Source organism: Harpegnathos saltator, unplaced genomic scaffold (assembly GCF_003227715.2).
Source record: "Harpegnathos saltator strain DR-91 unplaced genomic scaffold, Hsal_v8.6 scaffold720, whole genome shotgun sequence".
NCBI classification, from domain to species: Eukaryota; Metazoa; Arthropoda; class Insecta; order Hymenoptera; family Formicidae; genus Harpegnathos; species Harpegnathos saltator.
In genome coordinates, this window is record NW_020230561.1 from 266,897 (window position 1) to 285,469 (window position 18,573).

Genomic DNA, 18,573 nt, shown 5'->3' on the forward strand with positions numbered 1-18,573 from the left:
ATAAATAAATTTGCAATTTTGTACAAAAAGGCACCGAATTTAATATGTATACCTAACGTGTATATATGTGTCCATGCATGTATGTTAAAGATTGTTTTAATAGGTTTTAATTTATATTTTTGTAAAAATAAATACAAAACCTTTTTTATGATTTTTAGTTTTAATTCATATGCGAAAACAATTACGTTGGAATGTTTTTTTCATTACATTAAAACCGCCATTTCGAAATTTTAATAACTTAAAAATTGTATTGAATGCATATATATTAATATGCCTTTTTATGCGCGTAGTATACATGTACAACTATACATACGTACATATATACGTACTTACATATATACATATATACATATACACATATATACATAAATAGATGCATACATACATATGTACGTATGTGCACGCATATACATACGCACATACAAGTAGATATGTACTTATTACTTAATGAAGTATTAAATTGTGTAAGTAAATATTTAAAAGATAAAATTTAAACATAAAATTTGATGTATACTTATTGTTATAATTCCATGATAAATTAGTACTTTATATAACATTAGTACAAACATTACATATATAATAAGTCAACACATGCTTATTTATGCTAATATTACGCAGCAAGACAGGAAAGTATATTTTAAAATTGTACAATGTATAAATTTATTCAACATCTGAATCCATGTAGCACTAGCTATACTTGATTAGATCGTCTGCTTCGACGAGAAGAACTTGAAAATAATGGGCGTGGTTTATACAAGTCATCACTCGAGTATCGTTGACTGCTCCTATTTCGGCTGCAATTTTAAGGCAGAACATTTAAAAAATTACACTGTGATCAAATTAACTTTAACTTAACTTAAATTTAACTTAACTTTCTTTAACATGTTCGCTACCATACATATGATAAATTTTGTATTTATGTTTATATAAACAAACAAAATTTGTATAAATCAGCTGTATCATGTACATATGAATATCTGAACAGAATATATATTACCGATTAAGACAAGATGGTATTAATTTTTAGTAAAAAGAACGTTACGGCATTTCGAATAATTCAGTTCGACTAGCTAATATTAGGCTTACACATATCTACTTTAATTATATAATATACATTGTATAATATATTGACACAATACTTTGATGTATAGTAAATACTCTTTAAAAATATTATTTCCTTCTCTCTTTCTCCCTCCCTCCCTCGTTCACCTTTCCTATTTCTCCCTTTTTCCCTCCCTCCCTCCTCCTCCCTCTCTCTCTGTCACTTACCCCTTTTTATATACGTGTCACAGTGATGATAGTTGACATGGGTCACAGTTTGATCGCGAGCTGGTATAAAACCGAATATTTCCGAAAAAGCTACTATGAAACTATTACAAAAATATCATAATTTTCTGCTCAGAACGGCTGATTAGATCTTACTCTAGTAGAATATTTTGTTCAGATATTCATATGTTGATAAACTCTATATAATATGAAAAATGTATGCATATTGATATTGAGCAATATGACATTAGTTATATCACATATTTCTTTTTTCTCCCTTTTTTCTATTGTGACGTGGCAGCCGCGGGGGCGCCCGTCACGAGGAGGCGAGACCTCGGTCGCGACGCGGGGGGAGGGCAGAATTCTTCGCGCGGTACATAGGGAGTTCGAATTGACTCCTCGAAACATCATAATAATTGGAGCAAAATCAATTAATGTTAAGAGCGTGCAGGTGAGACGGTCTCGCGTCCCACGATTTTGTGCCCCTGGACCTCCCGAGCCGACCAGCAGGACAGGAGGAGCAGGAAGGACGTGGAGAACGTCGCTCATCGACTGGCACGGCACGATCAGGTGATTGCTCTCGATTATCGTCTCTTATTATAAAATTATATGTCGTCCCGAAAGAGGTTATTGCTGCCGTGTTTGTTGCTAGACAAAGCCTAGACGGAGACGGAAGGAGCGAGGTGTGATACCGTCGACCACGACCACGGCGCGTGGCCCGCTCGCCGAAGAAAAACAATGTCTAGACGGACCCGAAGACAATGCTCGCGGAACACAGAGCGAGACAGAGAGAGAGAGAAAGAGAGAAAGAGAGACAGAGAGAGAGAGAGAGAGAGAGAGAGAGAGACAGAGAGAGAGAGAGAGCATATATTACGCGGATCGACAACAGCGATTCACGAGAGGATTCCCGTTCAGTCGGAAGAGCGAGGAACGGGGAGAGAGGAACCCCTCCCGAAACGGAGAGACAAAAGAAAGAAAGGAAGGAAGAAATTCTGTTTTTCGTGCGAGAAGAATAGATTAGATTGAGATTCCGTTTTTCGTGCGAAAGAAGCAGATCGGATTTCGTCACGTAAAACTAGACTCGTTTTTCCGCTCGATAAGGGGACAAAATTTTGTGTTCCGCTCGCAACAGAGATTTTGTTTAGTGTTCCGATCGCTACCGGAGGCAACGAGGTGTACCGTGCGATGCCGAGGGCCGAACGAAGGCGGGAAAAAGGAAGCACGAAGCGATGACCGCCGGCTGTGACCGACCCAGCGAAGGGAGCGACCCGCCCGACGACCGTCCAGGACCACGCCGCCGGGAGGTTCCCGCATACTGTAAGGCCGTCCACCTGCATATTTTCGGTGTTCCGGTGTTTGCGTCCCGTTCAAAAGTGGGTTCCGTTGCGTAGAGCGGTATCGATCTCGCGAGAAAGCGCAGGGAAAAATTGTATCGTCCCGCAGGGTTTCGGAGCGTGCCGATTCCCGAAATAATAAATTGTGACCTCGATATTTAGAACACCGTTCGTTATCTTTCTTCAAACTGTCCCGATTTCCGATCGAACCCATCCCGTCTCCCGACTTTAAATCTCAAGGAGCTACCGGTCTCGTCGGATTCCCGCGTCGCGGTCACGAGCTTGGCGATTAGCGTTGGTGAGCGATGCGACTGTCCGTGTGGCGCCCAACAATAATACTTTGTGGTCTCGCGCATTAGCGACTGTGGCATAGTGGACCGACGGAAATTTGCCGGCGCTTGGAAAATAGCGTCGCACTATATGTCTGAATTTGTATTTTGGTATTATATCCGGCTAACATTATGATACGCCTACGTTTATCATATCATATGGAATCAGTCTTATTCTATGGCATAAAAAATTAAAAATGTAGTTGAGCTATAGCAGGCAGTTTGTCAGACAAACGATGGTAGCGAATACATTCAATAATATTTGAATGAACATTAACATTAATATATTTTATCTGTACATTTTAAGGATAGAAATAGATGTAGTGGAAACAAATAAATAGGAACAAAATAAATACAAAAGGATTTATAATGAATAAAAACAGAATATTTGTAGACTGTAGTATAAAGGTTACAACACATTTCTTTTTTAGGACTTTGAAGAATAAAGGAAAATAGTCAATCATCATAATGCTTAACTGTTCTTTAATTTCTCAAATGAAAAATATTGTGAAGTGTTTACCAATGACTAGGTAATTTATCTTTTTCGGAATAATTTTATACGAAAAAAAAACGTTTCAATGTATTTTAATTAAAATAATGTATTTTTTTAAAATGTATTTTAATTAAAATAAGTTATATGTATAAGATATTCTATTTCTTATAGAAAATATTTTGGGAAAGATTTTCTAAAAAAAAAATTCTCATACAAAAAATGCCGAAACTACAATAAACAGGGTGTTTAGTTTTAATCGCCTCAGGCAAATATGTCGAAAAATATGGAAGATACGGAAAAACATTTCAGACAAAAGTTGTTTGGTTCGAAAGGGGACATAAGATAGTGTCATTGGTTTGACCTTGAGTGAACGTGCCAAGATCACGTGGAGTTACACTTTGTTTTTTTAAATAGAATCACCTATTTTCCACTGCATATTCTTGTAGCTTACTTCGAGAGCTTTTCAAAATACAATAATGAAACCTTTTTTAACCAGTATTTTTCGAGTTGTGGAGCTTGGAAGTTACAATTCTACCGGGCATTAGCATTACCCAAGGTGCATCGGCCAATGAAGGCAAAACCCAAAATTGATCCGGCCAGTGAAAGCAAGACCCTGATTCAGCCAGTGAAGGCAAGACTGATTGACTCTATAGGAAGACTCTATAGGATCACGTCGAAGTCACATTGAATGTATACATATTTATTTAACTAACTAACTAACATTGTTATCAAAAAAGTGGGGTCCAACAATATGACTATCTAAAATACCACACCAAACTATCACCTCCCACCGATGCTGATTGTCTACATGACGAACCTAGTGGGGATTGATATCAGAATAATAATGGCTATTATGCCGATTCAGTATGCCACTGCTCTCAAATATATCTTCGTCGCTAAACATAACACGAGAAAAAAATGTGGGATCGAGCTGAATTTGAGCTACAGCCCATCTGCAGAATGCGACATGAAGAACTTTATCATTATCAGAAAGCTCCTGATTAAGTGAAATGTGATAAAGATGAATGTAATTCCCATGTAAAATTTTATTTAAAGTCGCAGGACACATTTAATTCACGACTAATCTGACGTTGATTAATGTGCGGATTCGTTATTAATATTAATATAACTGCTAATGTATTGCTAATGTAGTTACGATAATAGCATCGTCGTTATTTAATGGTTTTTTACAACGTTTGCGTTTTATCTATCCCGTACGCGCTCTAGCTATTAAACGCAAAATTGCTTTATGATCGGGATGTCTATCTGGATACCTATCTCAATATTGACGAGCTGCTTCTCTAGCATTATTATCAGCGACATAATAAATACCAATCATATCAACAATTTCTGAAGATATGTAATCTGCCATGCTGATAATGACACAATTAACGAAAAAGAATAAAATAAGTTTACTTAATACTTACTTAATACATTAATAACCAAACGTATCGAACAAATCGTCGTAATAAGATCCAACTCGAGTCGATTTTAACTAAAAACAATCAGCTGAATAGGAGCCTAATGAAAGTGTATTGTGGTAGCAGTCTACAACAGTGCTTTGCTGGAGATGCTAGGAATGAATTGAGCACAGCGAGTCGATTTCAAAGGCAACGCCTGTGCTTCTCCCACTACTTCTCAAAGCGCGGCGGCCGAGCCACCGATCACGCGCGAGACACTCTGCCGCAGGAACGGTCTCGTATACGAAATAAGATGAGATTGTACCCTCCGTCAAACCAAAATTAAAATATTTATTTGTCCTTACAAAATAATTCTTACTATCATTGGTAATGAAATATTATGATAAAATATAAAAAATGCTATTTACCAGACCGCATATATCACAGCTGAAGACCTAAAGGACCGCATTAAACGAGCATGTAGAAGTATACCAGCCAACGTACTCAGAAAAACAGTCGGTGCATTCGAAAAACGGTTGCAATTATGTATCCAACAGAATGGTGGTACATTTGAGCAGCTGTAGATAAAAAATATGTATACATTCAATGTGACTTCGATATGATCCTACAGAGTCAATCAGTCTTGCCTTCATTGGCTGGATCAGTGTCTTGCCTTCACTGGCCGGTGCATCTTGGGTAATGCTAATGCCCAGTAGAATTGTAACTTTCAAGCTCCGTAACTCGAAAAGTACTGGCTAAAAAAAGGCTTCATTATTGTGTTTTGGAAAGCTCTCGAGGTAAGCTACAAGAATGTGCAGTGGAAGATGTGATTCTATTTAAAAAAACAAAGTGTAACTCCACGTGACCTTGGCACATCAAGGTTAAACCAATGACACCATCTTATGTTCCCCTTCGAACCAAACAACTTTTGTCTGAAACGTTTTTCCGTATCTTCAATATTTTTCGATATATTTGCCTGGGGAGATTAAAACTAAACACCCTGTATATACATACTGTTGTCCCATTTTAACTTTCGCATCAAAAAATCTCGAAAACTATGAGATATTAAAAAAAGCTAAAACACGTTTTCCATGATTTCGAAGGGGAAAGAGAATGGCATTATCAGTTTTTTACTTGGAGGGCTTTTATTTTCAAGGTCAGTTGAAGGTCAACTTAATTTTTTAAAATAGAAAGCCCAATTTTTATTATATCTTCTTTTTCTACCAATTAATATTAATAATTTTTGTCTGAAACATTTTTTTTATTTGCCTAATACTTTTTGAAATATTTAAGGAAAACTTGATAACTTTTTCAACATTCAACTTATATCTCGTTAACTATTCATCGAAAGAAAAAATAGTATCAGACTTTTTTACTTTATTTTCTATCAATAATATATTACTATAATGATGCCCTAACTTTTGTTAACTTATTGACCTTTGGAAATTTCAAAATTATTAAATTAATAATTAACATATTAAATTAAATTATTAAATTAACAAAAGTTAGGGCACTATTATAGTAATATATTCTTGATAGTAAATAAAGTAAAAAAGTCTGATACTATTTTTTCTTTCGACGAATAGTTAACGTGATATCGTAAATTAAATGTTGAAAAAATTACCAAGTTTTTCTTAAATATTTCAAAAAATATTAGGCAAATAAAAAAATATTTCAGACAAAAGTTGTTAAAATTAATTGGTAGAAAAAGAAGATGTAATAAAAAATTGAGCTTTCTATTTTAAAAGTTGACCTTCAACTGACCTTGAAAATGCCCTCCAAATAAAAAAACTGATAATGCCATTCTCTTTCCCCTTCGAAATCATGGAAAACGTGTTTTAGCTTTTTTTAATATCTTTCATAGTTTTCGAGATTGTTTAATGCGAAAGTTAAAATGGGACAACCTGTATAAATAATAATTTTCAAACAATAAAATATTAAAGTTAATCATATTAGTAAATGTTTGCGTACGTACAGTACAATGCATAAATATAAGCGCAAATATACAGGGTGTCCCATTTTTAATGATCCAGCCCAATATCGCGAAAACTAAATCTAGTAGATAAAAATGTTTCAGACAAAAGTTGTTTGGCTTGAAGGGGGATATAAGACGGTGCCATTAATTTGGCTTTGGATAATTCCCTGAAGCACACGTGAAGGTCACCTTCAATTTTTTTAATGGGACCCCCTATTTTTCATTACATATTCTTATAGCTCATCTCCAAAGCTTTCCAAAACACTATAACCAAGTTACTTTTCATTAAGTACTTGTTAAGTTATAAGGCTTGAAAGTTGCAATACAGTGGATTGTCATTTGAATAACCATTTCTACATATATAACCTAAAAATTATAACCTAAAAATTTGTAGATATAAAATTTAAAAATTAGGATAGTGAAATTGAATTGTAGTTGTTAACTCGAACGTGCCTTTTGGAAAAGTTTGAGTTACAATTCTGATTTCAATTTGACTATCCAAAATCAGTGATCTGTAACAATGATTTCAGATTAAACATACTTGTTTCGAAATTATCAATTTCTGATTTTTATTACTGGTTACTTAATACGTTTATCATCGTTGTCTAACTGAGATATTCAATTACTGCAAAATCAATGTTCGATGATAAAACTGTGGAAGACTCGAGATATCTTTTCATAACTAACATTCATGACATTCATACTTATTTAAGTCAGTCTTTAGGCTTTTTAACTGATGCTATTCCTCTGACGTCATCATTTTGATGATGTATTTCTAATCCAAATACGAGATTATGTAAAATTAGGGTTATGAGCAATTTGAATAATTTGATTACTAATCGTGGGCCCCAAAGTGAGTTGCTTAACCGTCTATTTTTTCCCAGAACACGCATCCATCATAACTCAATTGATTAACTCAACACACTCACGCCGACAGTGCGCTCCTTTGCATATTCTCATCCTTGTAGTAATCATAGTTTTTTTATAAATTTATCTTTTTATGCAATTTTTCTTCCACGAAAATTTGAGACTGATATCCCATAGTATCAGCAGAGTAACCATCTCCAAAAGGATTACTCAATTCCTTTGTACTCACGCAACATTTTCTGCCTTAATCGGTCCATCCAACCGGGACTGATCCATGATGGCTGATGGCAAAAAATGAGCGTATAATTCTTACCTGCCGTAACATTCTAAGAAATATACTTTTATCGACAGTTGACATTTTTGAACATCGAGTTCAATTATGTGTGGATAATAATAGACAAATATTTGAACACTTATTAAGATCAATATAATCCTTTCACACAAAAACTAGATTCTGACATGGATCGGATCGTCTGGATCAGTTCCGCGCGATCTTGCCTTAATCGGTTGGATCAGTCTCGATCTTGTTTTATAATTTAACAAGTACTTAACGAAAAGTAACTTAGTTATAGTGTTTTGGAAAGCTCTCAAGATGAGCTATAATATGTAATGAAAAATAGATTTAGAAAATTGAAGGTAACCTTCACGTGACCTTCAGAGGAATATCCAAGGTCAAATCAATGGCACCACCTTATGTTCCTCTTCGAGCTAAACAACTTTTGTCTGAAACATTTTGTCTACTGGGTTTAGTTTTCGAGGTATTAGGCTGGATTATTATTTAAAATGGGATACCCTGTATATCACTCTCCATTTCTTATATTGACACAAAACTTACATACATTTATCCTAATTTAATCTCTGTTAAGTTTTCTAAATAAATATATATATAATAAACATTTTTTAAATAAATATAGTAAATATACTCAAAATATTCCTTTTTTTAATTAATCTACTTAACCCTTTACGGCATAGTGTTGCATATATACAATACTTTTTAAAACTTTGAAGATTCATTTTTTTATTCAAAAAGTTTTTCATTAAAATTTACATTTATGAATTTTTGGGGTCGCTGATTAGGAATCTGCTGACGGAATTTCGAAATTCATAATGGCGGATCCATTATGACGAACCAAAATTTCAAAAATTTTCAATTTCCGTGAAAATTGGTATATAAAAATTTTCAGGATCATTATGAATCCGTTATCGGAATTGGAGCAGTTTTGCCAACTTATGAAATCCAATAACTAACAGTATCCAATGCCGGAAATTAAAAAAAAAATCTAAAAATATTTATTTCTATTTATGAAAATTTTTATCTTTGTATTATTTTTTATTTTATTTTTGTTTCTACGTTTGTTATTTTTTAATTTCTCTTATCTTTTGTCCTTTTGATATTTATTTTGTTTTTTGTCGTTATCCTTTTCGCTTTTTTTTATTTTTTAATGCTTTCATAATTTTTTGTTTTTTTTTGTTTTATTCTTTTGGACTTTTTATTTTTGTTTTAAATGGCCACAAAGCTCTTCCTTTTGTGTATAGACAATAGCGGATTCATAATCAGCGTCACCAAAAACCATTATATGCAAATTTTCATAAAAGCTGTTGAACAGAGAAAGGTATACTTCAAAGGAATAAACATTTTTTAAAATAAATGATATATGGAGATATTATTTTGCAGTTATACAGGGTGTCTCAGAACTTTGGGACACGGGCTCCGTAGGGACATAGAGCTAAGTGAGAGGAACAAAAAAGTCCTGTACCATAATATGAAAATCGTAATAGTTTTTTAGTAATAACCGCGTAAAGTTTGGCGTTTTCCACGCCCATCGCGGCCTATAGACGCTCCGCGGCAAGCTGTGTGCGTAGGGGCTGAGCGATAATGCGTCTTGCGCTGACTGTCACGATGGCGTCTTGGCGCTTTGACGCCGCGCGACGGTCAGCGCGAGCCGCGTTATCGTTCAGCCCCTACGCACACAGCTTGCCACGGAGCGTCTATAGGCCGCGCTGGGCGTGGAAAATGCCTAACTTTGCGCTGTTATAATTAAAAAACTATTACGATTTTCACATTATGGTACAGGACTTTTTTGTTCCTTTCACTTAGCTCCATGTCCTTACGGAGCCCGTGTGCCAAAGTTCTGAGACATCCTGTATACTTCAAGCTCATCAAAATTGGAAGACACTTCTGTATATTTCCTTATGAATATGAAAGAAAATTGTGTAATGATTTTGATAGAAGGTTCATGAGAACTACATTTTTTCAAAATATGCTAATTTCGACTATTTATTTATATAACTTTTGCAATTATTAATTGTTAATAATTGTATACACTTTTGTTGCATTTGTTAATGTTCTAAGATCTTATAGAATATTTTTTGTTAAAGTCCTTGAAAAATTTCGAAATCTAAAAGAAGAAAGGTAGAACACTCAACATTCCACTGTACCGTAAAAGTACCATTAGTAGTTTTTTAAATTGCTAAATATGAATTTGTCTACGTCAAAATTGATAAATTAAAAATGATGGATTCAATATAACGCAGATATCATAACTTTAATAAATGTCTGTTACAATAAATTCATCATTTTGAATTGGTCAATTTTAACATCGGATTCATAATCAGCGACCTAAAAAACCATTGAATTTAAATGAACATAATTAAAAGCTGTTTATTAAATGACCAATAATACAATTCATAGCTTTTCTATTCTCCATATTTATAGACTTCATATTTAACCATGAATATCTTATTAACCATTGCGACACGTCTTTTAAAAACTAAAAATCCTAACAACATATTTAATTTGATTCGCAACATATTTGATTTGATTTTGATCGCAATAAAACTTCTCTAACATCACATTTCGTAATTAGTAATATATGACAAATTTTGCGTAAAACGCATCTGTCGATGTAAAAATAATATTTTTCAGATATTTTCTACAAAATTCTTAAGTCCCCCTTAAAATTTTGTTAAAAGTACATGTCTTTTTATAGCTAATTCTATTAATTCCTAATTAAAAAAAATATATGGTTTTTGATGAAGTAATACTTGTGGACATTTGCTTTAAAAAATATTATACAGTACATATGAAGGGGGGAGTGGCTCCACCCTCCTGTTAGAAATCTAATCTAACTTAATTTAAATTATTTATACATCTTTGTCATATGATTAGAAGTTGTTGAAGAAATCCCCCTAAAACACGTAATGCTCAAACATATGCAAAGATATATAAGTTGGATTAGGTTACATTTTTCTTTGGGGAGGAGAATGTACGGGGAGAGGCTCCATCCTTCCCCTCTGCTCATATGTAATGTTTAACATTTTTTATATATACATATACTCTGTCGGAAAAATAAACTCTATTTATGGAACTTCTTTTTTTGATAACTTTTTACTAAACAATAAGCCTTAAATAAGATAAAACTTCTTGAATGTTAGTCAGGAAGATGAGTTCTATAATATACAAGGTGGGGGGTTATAAGTTTACAACCCGAAATGTGAAGATTGGGTTAAAACAAACATAAAAGTCCCATACCGTTTTGCGAGATTCGCAGTAATTATCGAATTATTAATGACAGAAATCTGAAGAATGGGAGCGCGCCGGCATAGATGATTGGAGAAACGTTGCAGCTGCTTAGGCCGCAGCACGGCCCAGTCGATCCAGCAACTGTTACCGGTGCGTGGCGAGGGGAAAGACAATGCGCCGCTATTCGTTGTTTTATCTCGCCGGACCTATGTCTCGCTGCACGTCGCCAACAGTTGCTGAGTCGAGTGGGCCGCGCTGTGGCCTGAGTAGCTGCAATACTTCTCCAATCATCTATGTCGGCGCGCTCCCACTCCTCAGATTTCTGTCATTAATAACTCGATAATTATTGCGAATCTCGCAAAACGGTATGGGACTTTTATGTTTGTCTTAACCTAATCTACCTTCACACTTTGGGTTGTAAACTTATAACCCCCCATCCTGTATATCAACAACAACACCATTGAAGGTGATCCCTAAACAATATATTTACCTTTAAGTGCATAAGCAATAAAATAAGTATATAATATAATTAAAATCTGACATATAAGAATATAAGAAAAAACTAATATTTATAACATTATATGCATAATATGACACATTAATAATGAGTAAAATAAGCACAAATCAACCAGTTAAATTACCAAAGATAATATTGACTTCTGGTATTAAGATTATAAAAAGCACTTTTATTAGAAATTTACCGGATAATTAGAAATCTAATAATCATTATTAAAAATTAATGTAAATTCAATATCCTTTCCTATCAATTTTCTTCTAAAAATTTCTTCTTTTTTTCTTATAGAATAATGAAATGGGATAAAATCCCATTGTGCCTTCTAAATTCAATAATGTTAAAATCAGGATAAAATGTTTGCTTTAATTTAACCTGTATCTTCTTTGATCATTTACCAGGCTAATCCGTGGCTTTTTTATTTATTAACAGAACGTTTTCGTACGCAGTTGATGCTATAAATGGAACGTTTTTCCTAATCCTCTGTTGCAGTCATAATATCATATATGCTAGAAGTACAAGATTTTTTTAGCATTACTACCGCATAGATGAGTCAAAAATACTCTCCGATGTATTGACACATTTTGTCACATTATCTTGATCCAATTTATTTTCACGCTGTATAGTACTATCACTTCGATTCCTCTTATAATTATTACCACACAAGTGTGCGAGCAATAGCTTGTAATCGTAATTTAATGCGTTCCTAACTTTATCAGAAAAAAAACGTGTTTAAACCATTATACAAACAAGTATATACATATGCGACATATGTTACTATTTAAATTCAAAAATATTCAATGTATAAATAAATACTACGTACAAAAAAAATTCGCAATAACATATGATATATACCTCTTTTCCTCTTTTATTGCATTAGATGACACCGTTTTCTCGCTCGTTGCGGATACATCACTGTCTGGACTCAGAGGCATGACGAAATTTTCACCATTTGAAATTCCTTGCGTATTACAAAAACTCGGAAGTCTTGACTTCTTAGCCATGAATAATTTTCTCTTCTTAACGTTATGCACATCTTCATTGGCAGATGAAGACAGTGTCTGTTTGTGGCCATTATTATTATTATTTGAATTATTCACTAATATATCTAATAAGGGACTGGACGAACGTTTGGGTTTGGGAAATGTAGAAGCTATGGATTTTGGTACCGAGGAAACAACTTTTCCGCCTAAACTTTCTATTATATCTTCCAAAGACGAACTTTCCACCAGTTCTAGAGATTCTAAGAAATTCGAAAATTTCTCAGATTTTTCATTATCGGTCTTAAAATAAAGGCAATCCTCGTTGTCTTCACTAACGAAAGACGTAGCTCCTGTACAATCGCTACGTAAATCTGTATTAATTTTTGATTGTGTAAATGTTTCTACTTGCTTTTTACTTTGCGATTTTGCTTCTTCATTATCTTGTATCTCTGTTTTACAATCATTAAGAACTACCTCTTCATAATCATATCGTATTTTTTTCCGATGATAATCCCATACTTCCGTATTCTCTTCTATTAATCGTCTTGCGTTTTTATTTGCAAATTCTGATTCTTTCAAAAATGTAACTTTCTCCCGACTCGGTGAAATAGAAGTTTCTCTTATTTGTGGACTATCGGAAGATTTTTCTATCCATGTAATTGCACTTTTTGACTGTATCTTATCATTTGTATATACCTTGAAGTCATCCTTAAGTTCCTCTTTAAATACCAGCAAATTTTCCGTGTCTTTGGTATATGTCGTCGAAACAGCAGATGAAAAAGTAGAAGTCGGTCGATATAAATCATTCGACTGCGTAACTATTGTTCCTAGGGAAATATTCGATACAATCTCACTTAAGGATTCTCTTATACACAACTCCATATTGGACAATGTTGCTTTTTTATTATAGTGACTGTTAAGAAAATCGTTCGCACATGGTTCATCTCCTAACATTATTATTGATCTTTCATCCAACATTAAATTAAATTCTTTTTCGGGATAAGGCTCGTCATATTCCTCGTCAGGAATTTCAATAATTTGAACACGTTCATCGTCCGGCATGCCTGCAAGATTGTCAGCATCATCTCTTATTGTATGTGACTGACCAGTTTGTTCCATTTCTTGCGCTATTTTTTTCTCCGTTTTATTTTCTTTGGTTTTCTGCTTTTCCATTTGCTTTCTGATTTTCATTAACTTCTTAGCTTCATGTATATTTTTCGCGAACTTTGGTTTTTTAATTATATCATTGGAGGTTGACTTGTCATCATCATCACTGTACATATGTCTTTTTTTCGATGGAAAACTCGTCTGATGCAAATCTACTTCTTCCTGTGTATCGTACACTTCTTCGTGATCATCGGTTTCGATCTTCAAGTGACTTTTGTCACTCATCGATTGTAAACCGCTTTTGTGAGACAATTTATAGTTTGAATGATGAGACAATTTCATGTCATTCACTTGCATTTCCTCGATGTTATCGGATGTTTCACTGTTAGAGTTGTCGACCTGATTTTCCTTCGTTAAACTCGACGAGCCTGATTTCTGGCTCGTTACATTTGAATATGAATTGTTGGATTGCGAAGTTTTGCTATTTGAACCATTTGATCCATCTCTGTCGGTAGAACGCCGATCATTCGAATTTTTCCGCAAACTAGGATGATCATCCTTCATTTTAGGTTTTTTTTCTTCTCTACGTTTCTTATCCTTAGGCTGGCTATCGTTTTTTGAGTCTTTTTTGTTATCTAACTTATCATTCCGATCTGAAGTTTTACTTTGAAAATAATTCTTTGTGTTCTTCTTACCATCTATTTTGTCGCCACTCACTTTAACATCTTTTTTCACATCTGTTTTTATGGTCTTATCTTCCTTCTCGCTTCTAGAAGTTTTCTTCAGATCATATTTCTCAAACTTATCCGATAGATCTATCTTATTACTGAAATGAGTTTTACTTTTGCTATCTTTCGACAATCGTTTCTCCTCTCGCCTCACTTTATCCTTTATGTCAATCCTTTTATCCTTGCTATTTACCATTTTCTCTGCTAACGTCCTATTTTTATTTTCATGATAATCCACAGATAGGTTTTTCGACGATGACGATGAAGAGTGTTTGTGCTCTTTTCTGCTGGACTTCCTGTCTTTCGAAGAATCCTTTCTATCTTTAGTTTCCTTATTAAGTTTATCCTTATTTAACTTCTCTTTCTCTGTTAATTCTTTCTTCTCTCTAAGTTCTCTAATTTTCTCTTTATAAAGATCCTTCAAATCTTTAGCTTCTTTGTTAATATTATCCTTCTTATCTGTTTCTTTGAGCTTTTCATCTTTCAATTTATTAGCGTTCTCTTTTACATTTTCCGAATTATCTTTAGCTTTCTCAAAATTATCTTTCATTTGATAATTTTTTTCTTTAATTTTACTTTTGTTATGTTTATCATACTTTATATTACTATTACTACTAGTTTTTTTCTTCTCGTTACTTTTATCTTTAGGATGCTTTGCATCCTTACTGCTGATCTTTTCTTTTGTGCTCTTAAACTTAATAGATTCACTGTCCTTGATCTTTTCTTTCAAACTTTTATATTCACACTTATCTTTAACACTACTGTCTGTAACATCATGAGAATTTTCTCTAGATGTACTTTTAGTACTTTTGATATCTTTTAAATCTTTACATCCTTGAGTGTCTTTACATTTAATGAATTCAAAATTATTCTTAGCTATTTTGTTCCTAGATGAATCAAATTCTTTAATTGCTCTAAATTCATCTTTGTTATTTTTTGCATCGTACTTATCCCTCATTGTTTCGTCAACTTTTGATGTGTCAAATATTGGTGCTGAACCATGATTAGAAGAACCAAAATCTGTTACAATTGACACCCGAGAATCTGATGAGACTTTGCTGAGCTGAGAATCCTGATTACTACAGTCAAAATTATCTTGTGACAATTCATTTGAAAAGTCTGGAGTTTTGGATCTGTGACTTGTTAACTCTGATATTCCTGACAAATGCGAATCATTGGACATATTTGATTCATTTAGGTTCATAATGTCAATTGGCTCGAAAGTAGGACTGTCTTCTTCTTCTTCATCTATTTTATCATCTGACTTACCAGATATGTTTAAATTTATATTACTAGCCACACTAAGAATCTTACAAGCTTCATTGAATATTTTCTCTTCAGAGGATACATGACCATTTTCAGAATCAGTATTATCTTTATCAGTATACAGCACCTGATCTTGTAACTTATGCTCGTTGAATATTTTGTCATCTTCCTTTTCATTTAAGTTTTCACTTGTGTCCAAAGATTCAAGAGATAAATCTTTTAAGCTATTCTTATCTGATTCTGGTGAGACTGGATCCAAATCTTTAGGTAATAAATCTTTAAGACCGCAAGCACCATTTTTCTCCTTTACTTTTGGTCTTTCTATACCTAAAAACTTATAAACTACATCTTCTATTTGTGGCATAAAAACTGAATAAACCTTGGGATTCACTACTTGATCCACTATCCGTTCTACACCAGCATCCAAATATGGCGCATCGTGTATATGCTTGCGCAAAGTTTCTCTGAACTGATTCTTGTTTAAATCTGGCTTCCATGTTTGTTTACTAAGAAATGAATTTACAGAACCTTCAACTCTTGTCCTTAAATTTTGATATGCTGGCTGAAAATATATAATACTATATACTATTTATTAAAATAATGCTATATACTATTTATTAAAATACTACTTATGCAATAATATATAATAGATATGCATTCCAATATCAGTTAATATCTAACTTTTAAATATAGAATGCCACTATTTAATAGGAACATATAAAATGACTCTACATTAAGAACTTTATATATGTAAAATGTTACATAATTGCATAAATATTTACTATGCTGTAAACATTTATCGAGTACTCAAAAAAGCTTATACTAATACTTATGATTCAAATTTACTTACATTTAATATAATATTACATTACATTTTAATTATTGTTGATAAGTTAGACAAAAACTTCGAATCCGTTACAAATATTATTGCATTCAAAATTGTCCATACCTTCGTATCCACATCAGCAATACATTCTTTGCGAAATTGATCGAAGATGCCTTGAGATTTAACTTCACCCACTATATGATCAATCAAACGTGGATCACCAGCTAACAAAGTGTTAGACAAGCTTAGTTCCATATTATTCAAAACACAGAACAATACCAGATTTTATTCATCACAAACCAAAAACAATTATTATTCATACGCCATATTTGTTCTTAAAACCATTTCACACAGTACCTTACAGCCATTGTATCATTTTTGGCAATAAATATAATCAGTTTAGGAAACTGTCATAGTGTTACCAGAGAGAAACCTGAGAGCGGCCAACACGACATTTTGTGCGACACCGACTTTCCGCACTGGGAAAGGACGCCATCTGCACCCATTTTGAGAGGGGATGCTACATCCACTTTCAGGTCTCGGTGGTAAAATCTGCATGTGGTGGAAGTCCGTGCTACATCCATTTTCAGGCGGTTTATGTCCGTGCTGCAACCACAGTTGCTATCTCTATACCAGATTATGCCCGGAGATCTAAAAGAGCGCGAGGGGCGGAGGGGGGAGGAGCAGAAAAAATAAAAGTACGTATTAAATATTAAATCTTCGAGTACATGTTGCCATATCAAAATCTCCTCTATAATAAACGATTTGACATATCTGGAGACTCATGATATATCGTTGCCCGCGTCCCGTTCCCTTCATCCTGCTCCTCAATTCAGCATCCCGTCTGTTCCGGACATTCGCTCGTGGCACTGACAGTGGCCGTCGATAAGCATTCGATCCGCTCGGAGGAGCACATGTTAATTAACGCGACGAGACTCCGATTATAAATATCTCGCAAGTCGACGAAATATTTGAACTTTTAAAAAAAACATCAAAGAAAATCACGTTGATGTTGTCATGAGTGAAATCTCAGAGAGCATATGGCTTGGTGGAAGTGCGCTAGACTCGTGTTGTTGACAGTGGTGGTTCGCGTCCCCAGCGGTTGACGTTGCCTTTTCGGGGAGGAAATGCAGGCGTAGTTCCCCTGACTCCCCCCACCACGGTCCGAGCGGTAGGCACCCCGCAGGGGTTTTAGTCGGTAGAAGTCCGACATAACACCCACCCTCCCCAAGGGGCGGGGGTATCCATGAGGATTTCCCCTGCGTGACCAAAAAAAAAATGGGTGAAATCTCACCCTGGTATATATTTTTTTATTTTCGAAATAAAAAAAGCCAAACGAATGCAATTAAATATTATTTATCATCATTGAATATTAGATGAAAAGTAGAAGAGTTATTGTCCGCAGCGGATAATCTCCCTGTATAAAATGTCGAACTGAAACATATTAAAAAGTATTGACATTTTGAATATTGACATCTGAATTCTACTTTCTGATCCGAAGAAAGGGACTATAAAGTATTAGTTAGTATTAAATTTCACCGCGCTAAATACGAGATGGCAGTGGTGAATGCTTCGCATTAAAAAGGATTCAATTCATTTCAAATATGCCTTGTATTCAATCGCAATCGATAATTTTCAAATGCGAACTTTGATGTTTGATGCTTCGACAGAATAATTTTCTTTATTTTCAGCAATCAATAAATAGAGCGCATCAATGTCGCGTACAGTTGAAAGGCCTCCTAGCATTCCCTTCGTCGTTTCGGAACTTTCGAGAAAAAAAGAGACGCCCAAGGGCAAGTCTCTCTTGCTTCAACCGCCGCCGAGGCCCGCAATATTTACATTGTGCCGATTGTGTTGATCGGCTCGCGAGCGACTCTTTGTCCGTATTGTAATACTCGCGCATCTCGTGTATTCAACCTCATTCCATCAACAGCAGCCGTGCGCGACGCTCTCGTCATTTCCGTC

The 18,573-nt window shown here is 34.4% G+C and overlaps 1 protein-coding gene across 1 annotated transcript; it reads right to left on the reverse strand.

Moving 5' to 3' along the window:
* Positions 1-489: 489 nt before the first annotated feature.
* On the reverse strand, positions 490-16,980 carry LOC105184018 (Biorientation Defective 1). Its single transcript, XM_011142542.3, has 3 exons — positions 16,732-16,980; positions 12,554-16,344; positions 490-794 (listed from the first exon to the last, which is right to left on the reverse strand). The coding sequence occupies exons 1-3, from the start codon at positions 16,861-16,863 to the stop codon at positions 692-694; spliced, it is 4,026 nt and encodes a 1,341-aa protein (XP_011140844.2). The 5' UTR covers positions 16,864-16,980; the 3' UTR covers positions 490-691.
* Between the last annotated feature and the right edge of the window lie 1,593 nt (positions 16,981-18,573).

Excerpts from the sequence above, each read along its gene's own strand:
- LOC105184018 (XM_011142542.3), bottom strand. The coding sequence starts at position 16,863 with ATGGAACTAAGCTTGTCTAACACTTTGTTAGCTGGTGATCCACGTTTG. Across the intron at positions 16,345-16,731 it reads TTGCTGATGTGGATACGAAG|CCAGCATATCAAAATTTAAG; the intron begins GTATGGACAATT and ends ATATATTTTCAG. Across the intron at positions 795-12,553 it reads GCAATAAAAGAGGAAAAGAG|CCGAAATAGGAGCAGTCAAC; the intron begins GTATATATCATA and ends TTAAAATTGCAG.